Source organism: Vipera berus (genome assembly GCF_964194415.1).
Source record: "Vipera berus genome assembly, chromosome: 1".
NCBI lineage: Eukaryota > Metazoa > Chordata > Lepidosauria > Squamata > Viperidae > Vipera > Vipera berus.
In genome coordinates, this window is record NC_138202.1 from 23300249 (window position 1) to 23325500 (window position 25252).

Sequence of the window (25252 nt, forward strand, 5' to 3'; positions counted from 1 at the left end):
TATAACCAAAGTGATACAAAATTCACAGTGCTTGACTGAATTAGCTTTTTCACTCTCACAGGTAGAAAACAGATTTAAGACTTTGTTTGTACAGTACAATGCTGTTGCATCCCCATCTATATACTTAAGAGGATGCAACTTACACATACATACATCTTCAGTAAAGTGCAATTCAATTTAGACTTTTCATTTGCTGTCCCAAACATCACAGACTAATGCTATGTTTATCTTGAATAAGAATCTTTTCCCAATCCTTTTGAACTTATGCTGATTGCTATGGAATGACATTTTAAAGCAGAAAAGGATACACCATATATTCCTCCTACAAGTATGTTCATTAACACACATGCTAGCTTTAAAAGGCTACTCCAAAATCTAATTATTCAATTCATCTAATATGCTACCCCAAAGTCAAACAAAATTAAATCACAGTGTGCTGTGTGAACCCATTGTCATTTATGAAACTTAGTATATTTCTTAGCAATGGATGAACCTAGCCAACAGTGACTCATTTAACAAAATGTGGATAAGCAAACCACAGCTTAGTGCAACATGAAAACGAAGTGAATCAGTTCTTCATAGCAGAAACCTAAAGTGGTTTGTGTTATATGTGATAAATGTGATTGTTTCCATAGCAGTATCCTGGCTATTGCAACAAGCAACCTTCTTATATGATACCACTAAAGTTCAACGCACACTTGGGTAGCACTACAATGCATACAAACCCATGTATCTCTTTACTTAAACCACTATCCTGTAGCATGAAAAATGTTATAAGGAATTAAGGTTTCTTTCTCTGTAAAATCCTAAGATCTAGAACAGGGGTCGGCAACCTCGGCTCTTTTATGACTCGTGGACTTCAACTCCCAGAATTCCTGAGCCAGCATAGCTGGCTCAGGAATTCTGGGAGTTGAAGTCCACGAGTCATAAAAGAGCCGAGGTTGCCGACCCCTGATCTAGAACTAGACACTAACTTAGTACATCATAACAATTTTATCTAGATAGAGGTCAGTTTTCTCTAGCCATGTCCAGGTAGGAAAATGCCTGGGGCAGAGATGAAAAGTGAAAGGGGAGGGGGGGTGTGGCGAAGCACATATAAAACTTGTTGGCCAGTTCCATGATCACAAGACTAAGACTAAATCAATCCTGTTTCCAACCCACAAAACACAACAAACTATGAGGAAAAAAGATGACAGCTTTATTATTATTAGCTTGCAAAACAGCAGGAATATTGTGCAATGGACAACACATTCAATCTTTCGGCATCTGTTTATTATATAGATGACTAATTGAGTTTCTGAGAAAGTCATGACATCTAGCAAGTCAAGGGTAACTGATCAACTCCACGTTGATTCTTTCCCAAGGCAGAATATATAGACAAATGATGAAGTACTAAATTTCCATACTGAATGAAGATCTCCCATTTTACATTGAACAAAATTTGGTCACTATGTTCTAAGAAGAGCTAAAAATATTCAAAACAAAACTATTACCAAAATCGAACTCTCCAGAAGTATGCACCTGCACATTCCATACCCTATTATCCTGGGCGCACAAAAGGTGCCTAATGCATCTCAATATATAAACCAAGTAAAAAAAATAATCTACTGACAATTTCTTTTTATCCCATAGCTAGACTGTGGATGCCATTTTAAACTTTTTAAAAGAAGAGCTGGATGCTATTCAAGTTCATTAAAGTGATATACACTACGGCAAAATGTCCTAATTTCATGTAAAAACTGATGAGCTCTGAACTGACGACGAACAGGCAAGAAGACATCCTGGAGTTAGGATGGATAATTTAATTGATGTGTCAACCCCTTCTTTGAAAAACTTCAAAAAGCAGAAATTCTGCCATGGAGATGATTAGGAAACGGGAAAAGTTGATTATCAAAATATTTTATATTTATTTATATCCCCCACACACATATTTGTGTATACATACAGACACAGAAGGGGAAGAAATGAAAGTAGTGACAGATTTTATTTTCCTGGGCTCCAAGATCACTGCAGATGGGGACTGCAGCCAAGAAGTTAAAAGACGCTTGCTCCTCGGGAGGAAAGCCATGACAAATCTAGACAGCACACTAAAAAGCAGAGACATCACCCTGTCAACAAAAGTGCGTATAGTCAAGACTATGGTCTTCCCAGTTGCAATGTATGGCAGTGAAAGTTGGACCATAAAAATGGCTGAGCACCAAAGAATTGAGGCCTTTGAACTGTGGTCCTGGAGAAGACTCCTGCGAGTCCCTTGGACTGCAAGGCGATCAAACCGGTCAGTCCTAGAGGAGATCAACCCTGACTGCTCTTTAGAAGGCCAGATCCTGAAGTTGAAACTCAAATACTTTGGCCACCTAATGAGAAAGAAGGACTCACTGGTGAACAGCCTAATGCTTGGAAAGATTGAGGGCAATAGAAGAAGGGGACGACAGAGACTGAGGTGGCTGGATGGAGTCACTGAAGCAGTAGGCGTGAGCTTAAATGGACTCCAGAAGATGGTAGAGGACAGATGGGCCTGGAGGAACGTTGTCCATAGGGTCGCGATGGGTCGGACACGACTTCGCAGCTAACAAAGACACAGACACAGACACACTTACACATACTGCAATTGCAGTTGGAGAACTATTTAGAGCTTTGGCCAGCTCAAAGAGGATACCACAGTGCTGGAAACAGCCAACCAAAGTGAAAAAAAAGAGTCAGGATGTAATAAAAACATCAACAAGTAAGTAATGCACAGTTCAGGTATCTTCGTCAGGCACACACACGAGACCCTGTTCCCTAGGAATCGTCCTATGGATGGCTCTTCCACGTGAGGATTCTACACTAGTCTGAAAACAAGTCTGGAGCTTTGTGTTTCTAGTGGTAACGAAGACTGAATTATTCTGGCTCAGTATACAGTATAACTGAAACTGCTACAAAGCTAGGGAGGGGTTTTTTATGTCAGGGGGAGAAGAGTACTGTTAAAGCTCTGCGGCTCTGGTTCCCCACTGAAGGGAACTTTTCTTCCATTATTCCTACCAGCGCCTAAACTTCAAGTTCTCTCAGGGAAAAGCAGCTGGATGGATTTGTAGTTCTTTCTCCATAACCCAACCAAAAGGACAGAGATGAAAGTGACAATTATTTTGCCAGTTTCTTTTTTGTGTGGAGTTGTGGTAAGGGAGCACTGATTCTTGCTCCCAGTAGTAAAGCAGAAGTAATTGCATCAGGGATGCATTTCAAACTACTCAGCATCTAGAAAATGAAAATAGTGACCTGTGGAAGTGCTAATTATAGATAACTGGTGACAGATTAATGACAAAAACAATTCAGAAAAATCCACAAAGGCTATCAATGACTATTAATTATGACAACAGGTTGCCTCAGTACATATAGTTGCTACAGTACATGAGTGGAATTGTATTCATGTATTCATGGCTCATTAGCGTGGTAACAGAATGGTAAATTATTGTATGTAGATCTTTGCTTTGATAAAGCACAGCTCTTTTCCCTTTATGTAATAATTTTCTGGGGGAAAAATTACTTGATGTTAATTGAATTCCTCAACTTACAACCATTTGTTTAGCAATTGTTCAAAGTTACAATGGCACTCAAAATAGTGGCAATCGGTTCTTGCACTTATGATTGTCAGAGCATTCCCAGGGTCATGCGATCAAAACTCAGGTGCTAGGCAACTGGCATATTTTTATGAGTTGCAGCATCCTGGGGTCGTGTGATTGCCCATTTCTGACCTTTCCAACTGGCTTCTGACAAGCAAAGTCAATGGGGGAAGCCAGATTTGCTTAATGACCACGTGATTCGCTTAATAACTGAAGTAATTTGCTTAACTGAGGCAAAATGGTTATAAAATCAGGCGCAGTTCAACTGCCTTGCTTAGTAATGGTTACTCTGGTTCCAACTGTGGTCCTAAGTCAAGGATTACCTGTGTTACTCAGAATCAGTTTGGATGGGACATCAAACATATTTTTCTCAGCTCAGAAGCAACGTAAGTGCCATTTACTATGAAATTCAGTCCAGCATCTTTAAAATGGAAGTAAAAGCAGAATTTAGTATTTTTGAAATAGTGACATTTATTTGAAAGAGATTCCCTTGAGGGAATTACTTTACTTTTCATTTGATCCTCCTATGAACAGGAAATAATCAAGACGTAACATATAACATTTTTCTAGACCATCTCACTAATAGCAGAGAAAGGGCAGCAGGCAGAAGGAAGCCTAGTTTATACTGTCTGCTTCACCATTTCTTGGGGAAATTATTCTTTCCTCTTTGAATACCAAATAATGAAAAAAGGTATGCAGTTTTACTTTAGTTAAGACCTCAGATTAGAACTGGGAGACTGTGAATTCTAGTTCTGCCTTGGGTACAAAACCAGCTGGGTAACCTTGGGCCAGTCGCTCTCTCTCAGCCCTCAGAAAGCAGCAATGGCAAACCACTTCTGAAAAAAACCTTAACAAGAAAACTCAAGGATTCGTACAGTCTCCAACTCAAGGATTCGTACAGTCTCCAAGAATCAGACCCAATTCAATGGAAGAAAAAAAAGTTTTACTTTGTACTAGATAATTCTATCCTTCTAATACAGCGAGGATCACCACATCTGCAGTATTAAAAAAGTGATACCAGAAAATCGAAAATGCTAGAAGTGGAATGTTGCATATAACAGCAACTGCCCACTTGCTCTCCTCACCCACCACATTCCTTCTTCACCTCAACTCTGCAACTGCTTCAGTGACTCTGCCTTTTCCTCTTGTTCTGGGGATATCCCAGGAACATGGCCAGAAATGAAAGCAGATATAGGATATTAACACAGACTTTAGAAAGACATTTAGCGCATTCATGTGAGAAGTAAAAGTACCAAGATGGGAAGGGGAACAGGACAACCTTGCCCTTTCTGAGACTCTATTCCACATTTCCACGTTGAGAGAGAAGTTCAGAAGAGAGACTCTACTTCTAAGTCACACAAGAAGACCAGAGAATTAGGTGACATTTCCCTTCACAATTTTACCCTTTGCCTCAACAGGCTGGGTGCTCTGAATTGCTCAACCTCCATTTTAAAAAACATGAATACAATAAATTAATAGAGCAGAAATATTGCAAAATCTCTACATTCCTGCATGAGCTCTCACAAAACCTCACAGGCAACACCACTGACATCTTGATAGGTTTGATAGATGTGCAAGTTTTAGACAACTAAAAATTAAAATGTTTCTCCTTTTTTTCCTCTGCAGCGCTTGAATAGGAGCCAATTTCTAAATTAGACCCAGGTCACCTTTCATTCTTTCCAGTTCAATACTCAGTGGATTAAAAAGAATGTTGGGACAACTTCTCCAAAATATGCATGTGGTTAAATCTATTCATAAAAAGCATCTGGAAGACTTTCTCATTAAGAGAGACTGTAGTTCCTTTCAAATCTTCATGCAAGGAGACAGCAGGACAAACCAATTTATGTTAACTTCCAAAACTTCAGCCTGATTCTTTAGAAACACTGTGCATGAATAGACTATTATGATTTCTGCGTGGAGGAAGAAGGAATTCTGATCTCTTTAGCCTATAACCTCACCACTCCTCAAATAATATCTACATATGATGTAAGGTCTTTGATTAACAGATCTATCAGAAAAATATATACTCTGTACTGTACATTATGGTGACATTTTGAGTATTTTCAGGCAAGCTTATATTAGCATTATAAAGCAGATCACAGCTATTACAGATAGTCCTCATTCAATGACCACTGGTTTAACAATCGTCCAAAATTATGATGGTACTGAATAATGAGCTGATGACCAAACTGTGTAGTGCAGCTGTCATAGCATCCCCATGCTCATATGATCACAATTTGGGTGCTTGGCAACCAGCTGACAATTACAATGATTGCAGTATCCTGCGGTCATGTGACCACTACTGCTAAGCTTGTAAGCCGCCCTGAATCTTCGGAGAAGGGCGGGATATAAATGGAATTAAAATAAATAAATAAATAAATAAATAAATAAATAAATAAATAAATAAATATTTGCAACCTTCATTGCCAGCTTTTGCAAAGGCAATTGGGAAGCCAGCAGGAGGTCAGCAATCATGTGAAATCACACAGGATTCAAAGTTAACAACAGCAATTGCCACAACTGCCATGAAAAATCAGCATGGTCACGTACTTTGCAATATCACTTAGCCATGGAATTGTTGGTTCCAAATATCATCACTAAGCAAGGATTACCTTGTATCCATATTGCAGATATAGCAAGAGAAACACTGCTGCACATCAGCAGCAACTGGCTTCAAGGCCACCAGATGAATTCGGAGCAAAGAGGAGATTCAAGCAAAGGCCTTCATGGCCTTCAGCTATCACTCCATTCTCATTAGCTGAAGGCAGCAACAAAAAAAAACAGACAGCCTTATCTGCTTTTGTTTATTTTAGCCTTTTTAAATTCCACTCTTCAAAAGACTTCCTGGATTGTTTTGCAATGTACATGAGAACCCAACCAAGGGCCTCAGTATCTTGACTCAGTCTAAGGCAGCGCTTTTCATTTGTATTATGAACTGCATGTAGTCTTTACAATATTAATACAATTGCACAGGATTAATATCTAGAACCCACACAAATAGTTAGAAGCAGCAAATACTTGCTTATGAACATTCAAATATGTCACAAATTCTACATCTGTCTTTATCTGATTTTGCTTCCTGAAAATTAATTTAGGGATAATGTACATCCTGTCCTTATCTGATTCTGCTTCCTAAAGAAAATTATTAATTTAGGGCTAATATACTTTTTAATCAGGCCATAAAAATGCTATGTTCCTTTTAGGGACAAACATATAAACCCTGAGCTTAAATGGATTCCAGAAGATGGCAGAGGACAGGAAGGCCTAGAGGAATGTTGTCCATGGGGTCGCAATGGGTCGGACATGACTTCGCAACTAACAACAATATAAACCCTCACCCACTTGAAGAGGCTCAGGAATACAGATAATACGAAGTCTCTGTGTTTCTGTGAGTATTGCATATGCATATGCTAAAGTTCACCAGAGGCATAAGATGGGATTACATGCCGAACATTATTTGTATGAAAACCATATTTTAAAAACCCCTTCTTTACACATATAAATTATAGGAACGCTGATTTAAACTCAAACCACCTCTACAACTTAGACGTAGAATAATAAGAGACAGGAATCTTTAGTTGCAAAATTTAAAAAAGCAATTAACTTCAATTCATTTGAGACAAATAGAATATGATTTGCAATTGATAACTCTTGTTGAATGGTTGAATTAATTAGGAAGATTTTCCTTTTGTTAAAAAAAATCAGCATATGGTACTTATTTGGTACTTATTATTTGCAATTCTGACTACATGGTATATATTTGCACAATATAAATCAAATAAATAAATAAATCCTAATAAAACTATAATAGCAAATATCAGACAACTTAAAGTGTCCAGAGCAAATGTGAAATAGTAAAGGCACAGCTGTTTGCCATAAAAATCACAATTACACACCACTTGTCTAAATAAAATAAAGATATGATACTCTGAGCTACTTGCCATTGTGAAGCAGGTTACATCAAACACCAAAATCTCATTCCCACATTATCATTCATATATAATACTACATATTGTATATCTGTGTGTTCTTTCACTTCCAATGCTAATGTAATAGCATAGTCACAGTGCAACATGTATTCAGAAATTACTTCCACATCTTTAAGATTCAGACAGAGGTCCTGCTCACTTTTCCACTGAGGAAGTTCTGAATGGTCATTTCACTAGCCACACCCCTCATTTCCCCAATTACTGTTTCTAGAATGTTTAAAACATGCTCTCCTATTTTATGGAGTACTGACATCCAAATTAAGCTCTGTAATGTGGTACCTAGGGCATCCTTTAAAGATGGAGCAAGGGCAAGTTGTTCAGAAACACAACTACTATGTTAAACCAATATTTTCAAGCCCACTTCAAAGTGCTGATTCCTAATTTTAAAGTTTTAAACCACTGGGAACAGGTAGTTTCACTTGTATTAATCTACCTATTTTTATGGCCAGATCCTTCTTTCTTTTCCTCATCTGAGGACATTTGTAGAATGCATCACCTCCTGGATTCACCAGGGGATAAATGCCTTACCCGTGGATACCCCATCATTATCAGCTTTGAATAAAACCCTGAAGGGCAAATCCATTTATTCTTTAAAATTCTCCTCAGAATATCCTAAACAAGGCCTATCTATGTGATCATTAAGAATCAACACCAACTTGATGGCACATAATCAAGCTGTCAGAGTTCCAAGTGGAATTATGATTTTTAATATTGAAGGCAGTTTTAATTTTTCTAGTGATTAATATTTTTAATACTAAGTTTTATTTTTAAATAAATTTTATTATAAACCACATACGAGGAGAAATGCCTTTAAAAGCAGATTAGAAAGATTTTGAATAAATGTTATGTAATTTTAATACGGCAATCTGCTGCATGCTTTCAGAACTGAAAGATGAATTAATTATAAACAGGAGTTAATGACAAAAAAATTCAAAAGTTTTATTTTTGAGAACATGGAATTCTACAGTAGCTAAAGTATTCAATCCAAAAAGAACTGAATAGAATATTTACTGAATAACTAAAGTTAAAGGCATTTAAACAGAACTATAAACGTTGAATCACTTCACTGTTTCTACAGGACTGACTGATAGGACAATTTAATAAAAAAAACCTATGGAATGTCAAAGGAACTAGAATATGGTATTGTGGGATATTCCAATTTATAACTGAAAGCTACTGTGAGCTTTACACAAAAATTGCATTCAATTTCACAGCTCAGCTGGATGTCAATGGAAGTAATATACAAGCAAACTAATAAGATTGCCAATTAAAAGAATCTTGTGTATTATTCAATATTTTGAATGTATGTACTAATATAAACATGGACACAATCAAAGTATATACATTCTTTCAGAGGGGTTTCTTTTGCTGCTTCTGAAATACTCACCAATCATAAATTGTCTGAAGTTCTCTAAATTCATATCTAGTGCTAGCAAGACTGCATTATATCACAGATAATCTAGGACAGTGAGGGCGAACCTTTTAGAGACAGAGTGCCCAAACTGCAACCCAAAACCCACTTATGTATTGTCAGGTGCCGGGTGGGTGTGGCCCATTGGGTAGGTGTGGCTGCAGTGGTAACAGCAGACTGGGTGGGACTAAAAAGTTCAATCAATCAATTCCAACTTTGCGAGATGTTTTTTTCCGAGATGTTTTTTTCCCCTGCGAGAAGTTGAAATTGATTGAAGCTTTTTTTGCACACGGCGGCGGAGGCCTAAAGCGAAAAGGTTTCATAAAATGCAGCTGAAGGCCTAGGACTGGGCTGATGACATGCATGCCCACAGAGAGGGCTCTGCGTGCCACCTGTGGAACCCGTGCCATAGGTTCGCCACCACGGATCTAGGAGTTCAGACAACAACGTATCTAAGATTTTTTGATTTCCTGGATGAAATACACAGTATATATTTGTTTATGCCAGCCCAGCTAAATATATCTGCAATACAACTTAAAGAGGCTAATAATTAGACCAAGTGAAAAATCAGAATTGGATTTCCCACTAATCTGCATGGAGCAAAATCTGGCATGAACTACTCCAATATAACTAACTCTCAATGAAAGAAACTATTTGTCTCATGCACAATGCCTATTTTTTCTCTCTCTCCCACTGTTGCTTCTTTATGATACTCAAAATTGGCCACTTCAAAAATCCTTTTCCCCTTAGGTCATGAAATAATTGTTTTTAAATACTTTAAATGGATTTAATATAAAGCAATGTATCATACATAATCAAATCAAAAGTCTAAATGAATTCACAAAGGACAGAGGCTAGTAACAGAAGGCAAATATAAAGTCAGTCAATCATGTTGCTATGATGAAAGATAATTGGCTTTTAATGAGAAAAGTGTATACTGTGTGCATTCTTCCAGGTTCAGGGATGCTGTAAGTGTTGTAAATGAACATGGATGAGTTTGGCTTCCATACAACAATGGCTAGTTTACACACTACACTATGCTAAACATCGGTGATCTAATTAAGGCTGGATGCAATCCATGCAAATCCATTTAATAACCAATGGTGTATCATCATGCAAGTTCCATGAAGCAGTTCAAGCTATTTTCAGAAAAGGAAGGGGCAGGAATTAAAAATTACTCCCTTAGCTGGCAAAGAAGCATTTGCTGGCCTTACCTTATAGACATCTCCATAGGTACCACTCCCCACTCTCTGGATGAGCTCATAGTCTTGCTGTGGATTCCGCCGCATAATGTCTCCACTTGGGCGGGTCAGAGGATCCATAATCTGCTAATACACTCTCCCCTTCCCCACAGGGGGGAACAGGAATGATGCACAGTTGCCTCTGCCTCGAGCACTGAAACCAGGTAAATGGTGTCCTTAAAATCCTAGTGGAATTTTCTGCTGGCAGGAACACATGGCTTTGGTCCGCTCTTTGTTGGGCCTAATATTTAAGAGAGAAAAAAAAAGGAAATTGGATGAGGTTTTTATTTTAAGCAAAAGCAGATAGCTTAAGGCACTTTGGGACCAAAAGAAGGAAAACCAAATGGAATTCTTCTTCTGGTTAACGAACCGAAGGCGGCATGGTGCCTCAGCAATTAAGATGCTGAGCTTGACAGCTGGAAAGCCAGCAGCCCAGATTTGAGATCCGAACGGCATGTGACAAGGTTGAGCTCCCGCCCTCACCCCAGCTCCTGCCAACCTGTTCTGTACCAGCCTGCTACCGGCCTTGCAGAAAGGCAACCCCTGTACAAACGGCAGAGGCTGGAAAGCGTCTGAGGCTGGAAAACGTCTGCCAAGTTTAATACACAAACAAACAACAAAACATGAAACAAGATACCGGAGCTTTGATCCTCAAACGGAGCGGTTGCTTTCAGCAACCAGCCCTTCCCCAAACACTCCCTTTATTAGAGTTCAGGGCGTGGCCTCCCTGTGCCTCCTTCCGAGAAGTCCCACAGCCTTTCTCTGCTTGCTCCTGCTTGACTGCCTCCTGCGTCGGGCGTCCTTGAACAGGGCCAGCTGTGGGTCATCATCATCCGCACTGTCGGGCTCGCGCAGCTGAGTCTCCACCAAGTAAGAGGGCCCTGGCTGGGGGCTCTGCGAAGCCTCCAAGCCATCATCAGCAAGTTCGTCTTCAACACCCTCCTCCTCCCCCTCGTCTGAGTCATCCGAGTCATCCGACCCGGCTGCCGGACCCACAGGCTGACCCTGAATCACAACACAACCTAGCGGTTTGAAAGCATGCAAATGCGAGCAGATAAATAGGTACCACTTTGGTGGGATAGTAACAGCTTCCTGTGAATCATGCTGGCCACATGACTGCAGAAATGTCTTCAGACAGCCCTGGCTCAATGGCCTTGAAATGGAGATGATGCTGTTGTCCAGTGCCTACTCAGTTCGACAGGCCTAAGCTGGGAAATAGCCTATTTTCAAGCCTCCCGCCCTAATGGTGCCTATGGAGAATCAAACCTACAAATAAGAAATTTTCTGACAGTGAGAACAATTAAACAATAGAATAGCTAGCCTTCTGGAGTTGTGGAGGCTCCATCACTGGAGGTTTTCAAAAATAGACTGGACAACCATTTACCAGGATGGTATAAGATTTCCTGCTTTGAGCAGGAGGTTGGACTAGAAGACCTCTAAGGACCCTTCCAGCCCTATGATTATATGTTCTATGTTCATCATAGCATAGCTGCACTTCCATCAGGTCAGAAAGAACAATCTCAGCAATCCAGCTTTATCAGCTGAATGTTAATATTTACCTTTCAAACTCTTATTAATTCTGGCATTATTGTCTTAAATTGTATGCATCCGGATTGATACCGAGAGCAAAGCTAAAATAAGTTGAGTTTTTGAACTCCCGTTTTATTCTTAGTCATCTCACAGTAATAAGCAAGTTTGGCAGGTCTCTATCTTCCTAGGCTTCCAAAAGGCACTAAAAACTTGGCTCCCCCCCCCCCCCAAGCGCTGGTACAGGATGAGGCAACTGCATGTTGGAAGCTTAACTTGGTGGCAAGTTTGGGGGTTGAGGGGTTTTTTTTGAATGTTTATGGTTTTTATAGTTTTAATATGGTTATTTATTTTACTATTGATGTTGTTTTAATTCTTGATCGGGAGCTGCCCAAAATTAGGTATAAGATGGGCAGCTATAGTACTTTTTAAATAAATAAATAAAAATAAAATAAACTGGCTATTACTTTTCCAAATAAATGTTTCCATCCCAACATTTGCCAAGATAAGAGACAGGGCACAGAAAGAAGGGATCTGTGCAGGGACAACTGGTGGTAAAAGGAAGAGGAATATAATCCTGGCTTGCTGATTTCTCTTTCCAAAACCCATCAGCAATATTGGTCCCAGCTGTGCCAGTGCCATTCTGGAGCCCTAACATTCTATTCTCATCAGAATGCAGCAACGGATACATTTTTGAAATCTTATTTTTAGTATCATTTAAATAGGCGAACAATTGTATATGCCACTCAAATATGAATCGGGAAATATGTGGTTCTTTATGTGGTGTAGTTGGTTCACATGGTGTGGTAGGATGGAGGGTTTGTTGTCACTGTGTGTTAGGGGGAGGGAGCACGGGGAGAGGCTCAGCTAATTTCAATGTACACATGTTGTACTTTGACAATAAAGGTTTATATTATTATTATTATTATTATTATTATTATTATTAATGATTCAGAGGAAAATATAAGCTTCAGAGCGTCAGCATTTGTAAGGGAGAAATATAGTATTAAATTGCCCAAGGAGAACACGTGATATGAATTCCTGCTGATCCTCTCTTGCAAATTTATCTCTCAATCTCTATATTAATACCATAGGAAAAAAGCTAATATTGGAACCCCATAATTCCCCTCTATTTTTTGTGGCTCCAAAGGAAAAAATATGGGCCATAAAGATCATCAATGTCTGCACCACATAATCTAAATTTTGCACTTTATTAAAGTTGAAACAGGATCCTTTGTAATTTGTGACTTAGGCACAATATTATGGTATTTTTAACAGTTCTGAGAAAAGAAAAAAGTTTTTGTCTGTGTGGGGGGGAATACATCTTAACTCTTAATCGCTGTATATCAAATGATATCCCCAACCAACTACACATGATAATCTACCATGTGTAGCTCAGAGAAAGAGAAGGCAGGTACTTGGCTGGCATTTCCCCCTAATATAGAAGTAAAATTTAACTATAAGGCTAGGGGCTTCCATAGTGTTTTAGAGCAGAGGTCCCCAACCCCTAGTCCATGGACCAGCACCAGGCCGTAGCATGCCAGAAACCGGACCACACAAACAAGTGAACAGCCATCCATGGGATGCAGGCAGCACATGAAAACAACCCCCCTCCAGTCCACAGAACTGGTCCCTGGTGCCCAAAAGTTGGGGGGGGGCACTGTTTTAGAGCAATCTATTTCTTGTATCCATTCACACTGATTTTAACATTTCCTAGCCACAGCATTATAGGATTTTGTATTAGAATAACCAAGGAGAGAAGCAACCCGGAATTAAGGAGAAGCTTTCCAACAGTGAGGACAAATAACCAAAGGAACTGCTTGCCTTCAGACGTTGTGAATGCTTCATCACTGGAGGTTTTTAAGAAAAGATTGGAAAGCCACTTGCCTGACATGGTATAGGATCTCCTGCTTGAGCAGGGAGCTGGACTAGAAGACCTCCAAGATCCCTTCCAGCTCTATTCTGATTCTAAGAATATTTCCAAAAGATGCAAAGTCTTCAGCCCAATGGATGTTATCTCCATTACTGATACCTGCCCACAACCCAAATGGAAAGGTGGAAACTGATATTCCAATCTACGCATTCTAGATAAAAACAGTAACAGCTGCGTACAAAACTTTAAGGAAAGCCCCCACACACCCCATCCATATTACACTCCTCAAAAGCAACAATACTACTGTTTCTCCTTTGTAAATACCCCAAGGCTGTTTTTTCTCACCAACTCTCTGTAGATATTTTCCACTTAAATTTTTTGTAGAACTGGATATTATCATTACCAATTCTACATTTAAATCACATACTTAAATGACTATCTATTCAAGCAATACTAAACATGAGGTTTCAAAAACTATTGTTCAGCTGGGAAGGATTTCAATTGTGACATGCAAACTTAAGTTATAATCCTACTTGGATATCTGGGGCACAAGTATCTTTGATTCTGTCAGGGGACCTGAATATAAGGAGGAAGTATGCAAAGGAAAAGAGTCAACCTATCGATAACTTCAACATACAAACAGAAGGAAAGCTTACAAAGTCAGATGTCTAAGCCCAATACCCACAGAGTCCAACAGCTAACAGTTTCCAGAAACAAAAGAATTGGCAAGATGACAATGCACCAAACAATCTCCTAAAAGCCATCCCCATAATATGCACCATTAAATTTTAGTCCTTTCTTCTCGGTTAAGTATTTGCCATACTGCTGAGGTAAGTGAAATTGCAGTTCAGGAATCTATCAAATAAAAGTTGCACAGTATCTGGAGCTGAATTGGGCACAATAAGCTAATGTAAGCAACCTTGTTTGCTTAGTGCATTTATATATGTATACTGCAGCATCCAGCTTTTCATGGAACAGCACGGATGTCCAGTATCAGTTTGTTTATAACAGGATCTGCTATCCAGCTTCTGTTATCAAGTCTGCAACAAATACTTTCCTGTCCTTACAGAATTAATTGATTTAGCATGAATCTCCTTAAAATGTTATTGCATTTTATTAATTATGTGAAAGGGAGGCCAAAGATAAAAGTGCAAGCAGCAGCCTTTTGACTCAGGAAATTTGCATAGAAGGAGTTAGATCTTTTCAAAGCAAGCTTAAAACTAGTGATGTCGTGAATGACTAAATAATATAGCAGCATCAGAACCAGTATGAGGATCTTATTAATGTACAAACCTGGCAACAATTTTTTTTATGCACCATTCCTATGATATTGCCTTCATATCCTTCCCAGCTCATAAGTGCAACAGCCTTAAGTGATCCTTCTCTACACTAGTTTAAAACAGTATCCCTATCCTATCTCCCCAATCCCAATACTGCCTAAGTAAAGCTATAAAATCTGTCAAGCTTTGCCACACATTGTCTTGGAGAGAAGTCAGATAACAGCAAATAGAAGCAATATAAGGACTGGAATTGAGGATAGCAAATTTCACACACAGCATATATTTCTTGGATCCTGGAGCATCCAAGATGTGGAAACAGCACTTCAACTGAGGAAAGACCCCATGTCAGAAGCTGATGAACTTCTGGCTATTTTTCACTCTCTAAAATTAGTAATGGGTGCCAAAGGAAGCCACTGATCTCCTCCACCATTTCCCTTGGAGCAAGGGAGCTTTTCTCATCACCAAGCCAAGCTGACAACTGAAATGGCTCAAGCCTGATCGGATGCTTCCTTCAGCCCTTGCCACAAAGCAGAAGTACATCTTTTGGTCATGAACAAGTCTGAGAAAGAGGTGTGCATTTATCCCAGGTCTGTTCCTGTGTATTGCAGCAACCTAGTCAGCCAGTTACCTTACTGAACCGCTCTGCAAAGTTGGATAAACCGCGGCTCACTTAACCATGGTTTGCCTTGTGCAAGTACAGCCTGCATCCTACGCAGTAGAGAGATTGACTCTGTTCAGTCTCTGCACAGGGGACTTGGGAGATACTTCTCTTGCTTCGCAGTCTACTTCCCTCCCTATCCTCCGATCCTGCAGCCTTCGGCTTCCCCAAGACCCACGCATTCAATTTCCCTGGCTTCTCTACACAAAGGTCCACGCTGGGAGGCCTCTCTTACTCGAGGGATGGGGGGGGGGAAGGCGGCCGGGACGCCTCTCTTCTCCAGCCGCGGTCGAAGTGATCCGGGAGGCTCCTCTTACCCTCCCCGCAACCTCTTGCAGGCCCCGATCCCGCGCGGCGTCTCACCTCTTCCAAGCCGAGTCGGGCAGCTCCCTCGGTCGGAGTCGCCGAGTTGAAGGAGGAGGCCCGCTTTGTCCCACCTCGCTCGGCCAGGCGGAGATCAGCGGGGGCCCGCTGAATTGCTCTGCGGTCGGCCCGCCGCGCCAAGTACGGCCTGGTCGGCTCGGGCAGAGCTGCTCGGCCTCACCCGCTTCCTAGCGCGCCGCTCGAACCCGCGCCGGGCCGGGCCAGGCCACACCAGACAGATGAGCCGCCGCCGTGGCCACCTCCTCTCCGGGAATCCCGCCCTCTCAGTCCCGCCTCTCGGCGGCGGCGGCGGCGGCGACACAGTAGGGCCGGGCCCCGGCTAAGCAGAGCGACAGCGCCCCGGCGTGGATCTTCCAAATGGGTCTGTTTTCGAGGCAGCGACGCAAACGATCGTCCCAGCCTCCGAGCCCTCGGTTCCAGCACGCCCGCCCGCCCTTCTTTTCCCTTCGGAAGAAACGCTCCGCGTTGACTCACCGGCTCTCTGACGAAATTTCCTCCGGGCTGCTTGAGGTCTGGATGAATGAATGGATGTCCTCGCAGAGGATCCTCGCCCAGGATTAATCCATGTTTATTCTCAGCCTCGACAACCCCCACAAATAAACGGGTTGTTTACATATCTCTAGATGAAATCATGCTGAGGAACAGTTGATCTCGCTCTCCCCTCCGTGCCCGTTTCCGAGTTCGCTGCCCGAGCTGGCTTTGGCGATAAAGACATACGCAAAAAAGGTTTTCTGCCATCAAGGTTTTAAAAACGTGTGCATATATTCGTAATTTTAAAAAGTGGGATTCATCAAGCAGCAATAAATGGTCAGTAACCCTCCTCCCTCCGCCAGTTACCAATAGGTCCTACTCTATGTAACAAATATAGGGAAGGAGGGAGAGATTGGATCGAATAATTCAAATCATTTTTAAATGGCACACTTCATCAATGATCTCAAAAAGGTTTGAGATCTTATTTAAACAGTATAATAAAATACAATCTTGGTAAAAATCCATTCAGGTTGACCTAGATTCTTTCATGGATACATCCATTTAGATTTTCTTGGCAACAATATGGACATGGTTTTATTTGCCTTCTTGTTTTTTAATTCCAGTTTTTTTTTTCAGTTCAGCCTGTTGGCAGTGAGATTTCTAACTAGTATCCCATTGATACTAATTCTGAAGCTGTCACCTGAATTTAAAATGGAAAGGAGAATGGAAGAAGGTCACAAACCAGATTGCCTTAGCCATTCACATAGGGAAGCTTTAGGTGAAAAGATGCCTCCTCAATTAATGCAGTAAGAGGTGTCAAATACAGGGAGGGAAGCCGTCCTATGAGCTACAACCAAGCAGGCCTATCCAGAAAGATGCACAATTTTTGCCATCTGAATGTTGCAATATGACTTTCTTAGGTCACCTAATTAACAAATTGTATTAAAAGGCTTATGCTTTTGTGGCTCAGCTCTCTTCATCAGCTACACAGACTAATGTAGGATTTAAACTGGGATAAGGTGAGGAAGAAAAGAAGATAGGTTGATTATGCAGATAAAGGTTCCCTCTGAGACAAAATTAACATTTTTCTTTGCTAGAAAGCCTTTGTTTGTTGAGATTTCCGAGGTTGCTGTAACCTTTTGAAGTGTGTGAGTTCAATTATTTTTGCTTAATAGTTCTGCTTGTTCAAAACAGTCACTTTGAGGTCTATATCAGTCTAGCTACTGCATGCAGCTGATGAAGTGAGCAGCATTTGTTAGATAACTGTAATGGTATAGGGGGAATAGCCTTGGGAGACAAGAAGAAGACCTGCAGATTAGACTTTGTCAAATAAGAGGCAAGAGTCTAGGAAGGGACCCCCCCCACCCCAGTTTCTTGAACTGCAAAGGCAGGGTGGTGGTGGTGGTGGTGGGTGGTGGAAGATGTATTTTCAGTTTTCCAAGATTCTGTCAGTGTAATCTTATAAAAAAGTTAGAGCTAGTATTTCAGGCTGTGCTTCTTGTCTGGACTATTTCATAAGGTTGTCAATTTTGCAAGTCTGTAAGTATATCTCTTCCCCCCTCCCCTCACCTTTGCAGTCCAAGAAACTACGGATGGTTCCTTCTGTTACATCCCCATTCCTTCTGCAGATTCAGCTGCCATTGTCTAATACAGGGCTCTTCAAACTTGGCACGCTGGCTGAGGAATTCTGGGAGTTGAAGTCCACAAGTCATAAAAGGGCCAAGTTTGAAGACCCCTGGTCTAATATTTGGTTCTTCCTCTTGACTCCCAAAGTTATTCTCACAAATCATTAGACATTACAATATCCACCTGCTGATTTTTTTGCCACCATAGATTAACATAGCTATGCTGCCTGGGGAATTCTGGGAGTTGAAGTCCATCCATCTTCAAGCTGCCAAGGTTGAGAAACACTCTTCTACTACATATCTTCATCCCATGTAGTTCAGGGATATATATTTCAACAATTAAGCCTTAAACCTTCTTAATGGTTGATTAGAAACCAGCACAATTTTTACAAATGTATTAATTAGAGCTTCAAGAAATCTAATTACTGCAGAACTCCCATCTCTGCCCTTTTAGAAATTTTCCACAAAAGAGTTTGATCTCCTGTGATGCCTTTAAAACTAATATTTGTTTTATTGTAAATTTTTCTTGACCTTAGTCAGTGTTTGTATGTGAACATAAATAGAGGCCATTTTCATCTAAGGCTTTTTTTAGGTTGCCATTTACATTAGCACTAGAACTCCTTGGCAGTCACAATGTTGCTCTTTGATCTTATGAGAAAGTATCTTCTTTCAAAAGATCCAAGTCAAGAATTAAACAGTTGACTCCTAAACAATCCAGAAAAATAATGTTTTTCTGTTGAAACCACCGCAGAGTAGGATGAGTGAATCTTAACACTCTTCTTCCCACAGCTTTGGATATGGTCATGTGATCTATGGAACTTAATCCATTATAGCTAGTTCAATAGTGAATGATCAATATCTTAGGATGGAGAGCAGTACATGCCATTTGACTGATCATAAACAGCTCCAAAAAATTCTCAATACTACCAGGCTATATATATTGTTAATCAGCCAGAAGAGCAATCAGAATCAGGATAACCAGGGCTTTTTTTGTCATAGAACGCTCAGAACGGAGTTCCAGCACCTTTTTTGGATGGAACCTTGTAGGGTAGGCAAGGCGGGTTGTATGACATGTGTGAGTTCTGGCACCTTTTTCTTTTACAAAAAAAGCACTGAGGATAACACATCATTATCTTAGAACCTGAGTTAGTTTGAAAATCAGGAATTTCAGGGTAACAATGAACAGATCTTGGACAAGAAGTGCAAACCAAAGATCCATTAAACTATAGGAAGGATAGACAGACAAAGGATCAGAATTAAGTTATAACAACTTTCAGGTTGACAGGGTGTAATCAATTGTTTCAATGGCTTCTTCATAGGCTGCTTAAAAAATTCCTTACTTAGCCCCGTCTTATCACTTGACAGTCTGCAGCCAACTTTGAGCCCAACTGTTTGGTCAGCTCTACTGAGTTAATTTATTTTAAAAAAAATATATAGCCACCTCATTACAATTTTGGGCAGTGTACAATAGGCCCGGAAAACAAGTACATTTTGGTTAAAATCCAACAAAGTAATGGGTAACCCCAAAGTCACACTGATACCCTCTTCTGGACAGTAACTCCAGTCCCAAAACCTGAGGAGAAAGCCATGTTTTTGCTGCATTTCTGGAAACTAGCAGAGTAAGGGCCAACTGTATCCAGGAAGAAAGATAATCTAGTGCAGGGGTGTCAAACTCACAACGTCACGTGACATGTCGTGACGTATCGTGACTTTTTTGCCATTGTCGCCAATGGGGTGGGCCGACAGTTTGACACCCCTGATCTAGAAGGAATATCTGGGAATCTCAGCATGGGAATCACAGGTGATGGTGTTTACATAGCATGCAAAGCCATTTATTATAATTTGTAAAATGCAATGGTTGGGTCAATAATCCAACAAGCCAAAGTGAAACAAACCATGGCCCATCTTGGCATGTTGTGTGAACCCAATATTGGCAACCTTCCCTTTAAAATAAAAACTATACACCTGTAGATCTTGTTGAATTATACACATTACTGGGATTTCTACATCTGGATTAAAAGACTTTGGAGATGGAAAATAGCATTAATTGTCCTAGTTGATTACTTGTCAGAGAATTGCCTGGAGAAATGAATTCAGTTGGTTATCTTCAATGATAACTTCTAATATAGATCATAGTATACTTTTGGGACATTTGATTAGCATTTGGGGAATTTGTCAGTGCTTCTGAGTTTTGCTAACCCAAAAAATCTTAAACGGGTACTTCAGGGGAAGTTTTGGTCATTGGCTCGTGAGTTTTCTCAGGAATCCATCTACACCAGCATTTTTCAGTCTTGGCAACTTTTAAGATGTGCAGTTACTCCCAGAATTCCCCAGCCAGCCTGCTGGGGAGGGGAGTTCTGGGCATTGAAGTGCACACATTTCAAAGTTGCCAATGTTTAAAAACACTGAACTGCACACCTTCTCTTGATGATTAGTGTTCTTCCAACAATAAGAGATAATCTTGCACTAAAACTTGGGGCAGGGAGATGGAAAGAACTTCTCTTAAAAAGTTGTGCTTTTGTTTGTGGTCCTACTGCTACATTATATAGTCTGTCATCTGAAAGTCCTTTGTAAAAGTAAAAGATCATGAAGCCCCCAGCAACATTATCACTGAATACCTGCAGGTTTGAATACCTGCTTTTAAGGTATCAACTGTAATCCTCAGGAAGAAGAATTCTTTTTATGGTGTGCCACCAAGAGAAGGACTCATCCATGCCATATATATGGGTGTGGTTGTGGGTCTGGGTGCATCTGCTGCTGGCATCAACTTCCCTTCGTCCAGTGTGCTCCCACAGAGAGGGCCTCCTTAGGGTGCCGTTGGTCAAAGAGTGTCGACTGGCGGCCCCCAGGGGGAGGGCGTTCTCTGTGGGCGCGCCAGACCTTTGGAACCGTTTACCGGTGGAGCTCCAGATGGCTCCCGACCTTCGCTCTTTCCGACGTGACCTAAAAACATATTTATTTGAACAAGCCGGCCTGGTCTGATGGGTTTAGGGGTATTTTAACATTTTGTATTAATTTATTTAATTGGGCTACTGTATTTAATATTTCTTTTAATTTTTATATATTGCATTTTATTGTATTGCCCTGTACACCGCCCTGAGTCCTTCGGGAGAAGGGCGGTATAAAAATTAAATTATTATTATTATTATTATTATCAATAATTATTTCTCCTGACAGGCAGGAGGGTGAGGAGGTGGCATAGGGAATCAATCAAAGCAAGTTATTTATTTTAAATTACTTAGTTATTAATCCCTCCATAAAGAATCCTGTCTTGTTTTCCTAATTTTCTTTGCTCAATTTACTGATTACTTATTTCATCATCTAAATTAATGTAATTAACTTAATTTATATTTCCCTCTTCCTCCCTCAGGATATTATGATTTTGTGTGTGTGCGTACATAGGCCTTTGAATCAGTGTTGACTCCTGACAACTGCCTGGACAAATCCCTGCAATTCAGAAGGGGTTTCCCATTGCCTCCTTCTTAGGGCTGAGAGAGTGACTGGCCCAAAGTCACCCAGCTGACTTGTGCCTAGGGCAGAACTAAACTCACAACTCTTCTAGCCTGATGCCTTAACCATTCCACCAAACCATTATAGCACTACATATTCAAAAACACAACCAAGAGTAAATAATAAAATACAGGTAGTCCTCGTCTTACAAACACAATTTAGCCTAAAATTTCTGTTGTTAAGTGATACATTTGTTAAGTGAATTTTGCCTCATTTTACCACCTTTCTTGCCACAGTTGTTAAGTGAATCACTGCGCTCAATAAGTTAGTAACCCAGATGTTAAGTGTCTCTCGCTTCCCCATTGACTTTGCTTATCAAAAAGTTGAAAAAGTTAATCACATGACCAGGGAACACAGCAATGGTCATAAGTATGAACCACTCTAATGGCAGAAAGTGAAGAAGAATTAAAGAGCCTCTTGTTGCGGGTGAAGAAGGAGAGTGCAAAACGTGGGTTGAAACTTAACATTAAGAAAACCAGGATCATGGCATCTGGCCCTCTCAATTCCTGGCAAATAGATGGGGAAGAAATGGAGGTAGTGACAGATTTTATTTTCCTGGGCTCCAAGATCACTGCAGATGGGGACTGTAGCCAAGAAATTAAAAGACGCTTGCTCCTCGGGAGGAAAACCATGGCAAATCTAGACAGCACACTAAAAAGCAGAGACATCACCCTGTCAACAAAAGTGTGTATAGTCAAGGCTATGGTCTTTCCAGTTGCAATGTATGGCAGTGAAAGTTGGACCATAAAAAAGGCTGAGCGCCAAAGAATTGAGGCCTTTGAACTATGGTGCTGGAGAAGACTCCTGCGAGTCCCTTGGATTGCAAGGCGATCAAACCAGTCAGTCATAGAGGAGATCAACCCTGACTGCTCTTTAGAAGGCCAGATCCTGAAGCTAAAACTCAAATACTTTGGCCACCTAATGAGAAGGAAGGACTCACTGGAGAAGAGCCTAATGCTGGGAAAGATTGAGGGCAAGAGAAGAAGGGGACGACAGAGAATGAGGTGGCTGGATGGAGTCACTGAAGCAGTAGGCGTGAGCTTAAATGGACTCCAGAAGATGGTAGAGGACAGGAAGGCCTGGAGGAACGTTGTCCATAGGGTCGCGATGGGTCGGACACAACTTCGCAGCTAACAACAACAAATGAACCAGTTGCCAAGCATCTCAATTTTGATCACATGATCATGGGGATGCTACAAAAATCATAACTGTGAAAAACGGTCATAAGTCACTTTTTTCAGTGCCATTGTAATAAACTCAATAAACTGTTGTAAGTTGAGGACTACCTGTACACAGCACACAGAATATCTGGGCAGGTTCACAAGTTTGATTAAAAAGAAATGTTTCAATCGCTTCCCTAAACACAAGCAGTGAAGGAGCTGTACATCTCTCAGGAGAAGAAGTGGCCTTCTTGTGAATTGTAACTGCAAGATAATCTGAAGAGACAGCAAGAATGGTACTATTGACAGAAAATCTTAATTCTCAGTCATAGTGATAAAAACAACACTTTAGGAAATATTAGTTCTGCCCAGTCACACCTTAAATAAGTTGGGATCAATCTGTTTAAGATCTTGCTGGATAAAACTAGCATTCAAATTGTGCCTCCCCCCAAAAAAAGGCAGTCAGAGCCATTTGTACAAAAGAGAGACGAACATAAATTCTGTTTATCATCTTTGCGAGGTATTTGTCTAATTAGAAACAAAGTAAAGCTGGTTGTTTTCCCTTGTGTCTCTGCAGATGTTCTGGACAGAAACTCTTGCCCAGTTCCTGAGCAAAAAAAAAAAGCGCTATTTCTTTCCCCACCTCCTATGGAGATTTCGTTTCCTGTTCCTGGAGTTCAACTGCTTCAATGTGCATTGTTTAGACCTCATCTTCCCAATGCCCCAATCCAAAAGCTGCTAGTTGCAAAACAGCTGACAGACCTTTTCACCTTTGTAAATTCAAAGGGATTTTTCAATAGAACAAAGGAATGGTGACAACGGGGAAACATTTGGAAAAAATTCAGTGCTTTACAAAATAAGCTAAGGAGGCCACAAAGCCCCAAGGCTATAGCAGCCATACTGTAAAGAGGCCCTGAAGTTCTCAGTGATTCCTTTATTTGGAGCTTTTCTTTCCAAAGGCCTTAGCCTGAATGAACCTTCCCAGACACTCCAGGTACTACCCAGGATTTTGAATATGGGTGCATCCTAGTTGTAATTCTTTTCCAATCTCTGCACGTATCGATCCATTTCCTATCTCTGCCTATATATTTGCGAATCCAGGAATGCTGTCCGGGAGTAAAGCTTCCTAGGGAGAATCCAGCCACCGAAATAAACGTGCAACATTCTCAGTTGCTGACATCCGTGCTTATTTTTCTGACCGCCCTTTTCGCTTCTTCGTATCTTGGCTGGGTTGTAAACTATTAGGGCGGGGACCTACCCCTTCGTAATCTGTCGAAGGCTGTCCTCGCACCCCCGGATGGTACTAGGCACGTAAACACAACCTCCGCACCCTAGTCCAAAATACAAATGATCGGCCGGGCTAAACAAGCACGTGAGTTTCGCACGTGGCTTCAGACGCTTGCCTCTGCCAGTCCTTAGCCACGGGTCCAAAAGAACAGGAGACGCGTCGCGGGCGCCGATTTCCATCTCAGGGTGTGCCCGAACTACGCCGCACCGGTGGGCAGGCGCATACTGGTGCCGCGCCCCGTGATGCGCGCGTCCCCGTCCGCAGGTGCTCTGCAGCGCGATCAGGTCGCGCGGATGGTGGACGCTGGGCTGGTAGAAGAAAGTGCGGTGTTTCCAAACCCCGGCCGGACACGTGTGCGTGTGGAAGCAAGCTCCGGCACGCCGTCGTAGGCGATCTCTTCCTGCGGATCCGCGTTTGCGCCGGACCCGTCTCGGGTACTCCCTGCACCCTCCCGCAGAGGAGATGCTGAGCTGAGAGACGCCTTTCTTGGCCAGGCAGCAGCAGCAGCGGCGGCGCTTTCCTTTTTCATCTTAGCAACAGCGGCAGCCACCGCCGCCTCCTCCTCCTCCTCCTCGACCCCGGCGGATCTCGCTCCTCCGAGAGGCAGCAGGTAGCCGCCGGGCGGAGTAACCATGGCCAAGAACCGCAAGGAGAGGAACAGCTGGGGTAGGTGATCAGGACCAGCCCCGGGAGTGGGAGGAGGGTTGGCTCGGCATCTGGGCTGCTTCCATCCGCAGCTGGTGGAAGGCCTTGGAGCTGCTGGGCGCAGGACAGAGTCGGCCTTCCCCGCCTCGGCCCGTTGCGTGCTCAGCCACGCCTTGTCTCGGCGCCGGGACCCTGCCCGGGCTAGGCTAGAGGTGGCGGAGGGTCTTCAGACGGCCCCGCCTATCGGCGTCCCTCCCCCCTCCGGTCACGGGCTGGGCTGGACGGAGGAGACTGCCGTGCCTCCGGACCTAACGGATTTCGCTCCTCGCTTTCTTTTGCGCGCGAATCACCCCCCCCCGTCTTTTCTTCTGCCCCTTGTGCTTGGTCCCCCCCCCCGCCCCGGAGGGTGGAGGGTGGGAAGGGGAGCGGAAGGGAAACAATGGGCCAAATGGTGAAGTGTAGCTCCGGCTCCGCTGCTTGCCGTGATCATCGTCCGCCCTCCTTCCAAACCGCTAGGAGAGGGGCGGAGAGGGTGGGGTTTGCTCGCTTTGGTTTTGATGGGTCTGTTCCACCATGGGAGGGTCTTCGAGCGTA

At 41.9% G+C, this 25252-nt stretch overlaps 2 protein-coding genes across 3 annotated transcripts in view; one reads left to right on the forward strand and one right to left on the reverse strand.

Moving 5' to 3' along the window:
• MAP4K5 (mitogen-activated protein kinase kinase kinase kinase 5) overlaps positions 1-16164 on the reverse strand; it is a 107732-nt gene extending 91568 nt beyond the window's left edge. Inside the window, exons 1-2 of the mRNA XM_081336673.1 lie at positions 15939-16164; positions 10211-10478 (exon numbers count right to left, since the gene is read on the reverse strand). Of these exons, the coding sequence (XP_081192799.1) occupies positions 10211-10318 (108 nt within the window). The 5' untranslated portion in view covers positions 10319-10478; positions 15939-16164. The remainder of the gene's footprint in view (positions 1-10210; positions 10479-15938) is intronic.
• An 8175-nt stretch (positions 16165-24339) lies between these two features.
• The window catches only part of ATL1 (atlastin GTPase 1), a 42896-nt gene continuing 41983 nt past the window's right edge, over positions 24340-25252 (forward strand). For both annotated transcript variants that reach the window (XM_081325177.1, XM_081325178.1), the window contains exon 1: positions 24340-24679. In XM_081325177.1, the coding sequence (XP_081181303.1) occupies positions 24646-24679 (34 nt within the window). In that variant the 5' untranslated portion in view covers positions 24340-24645. The remainder of the gene's footprint in view (positions 24680-25252) is intronic.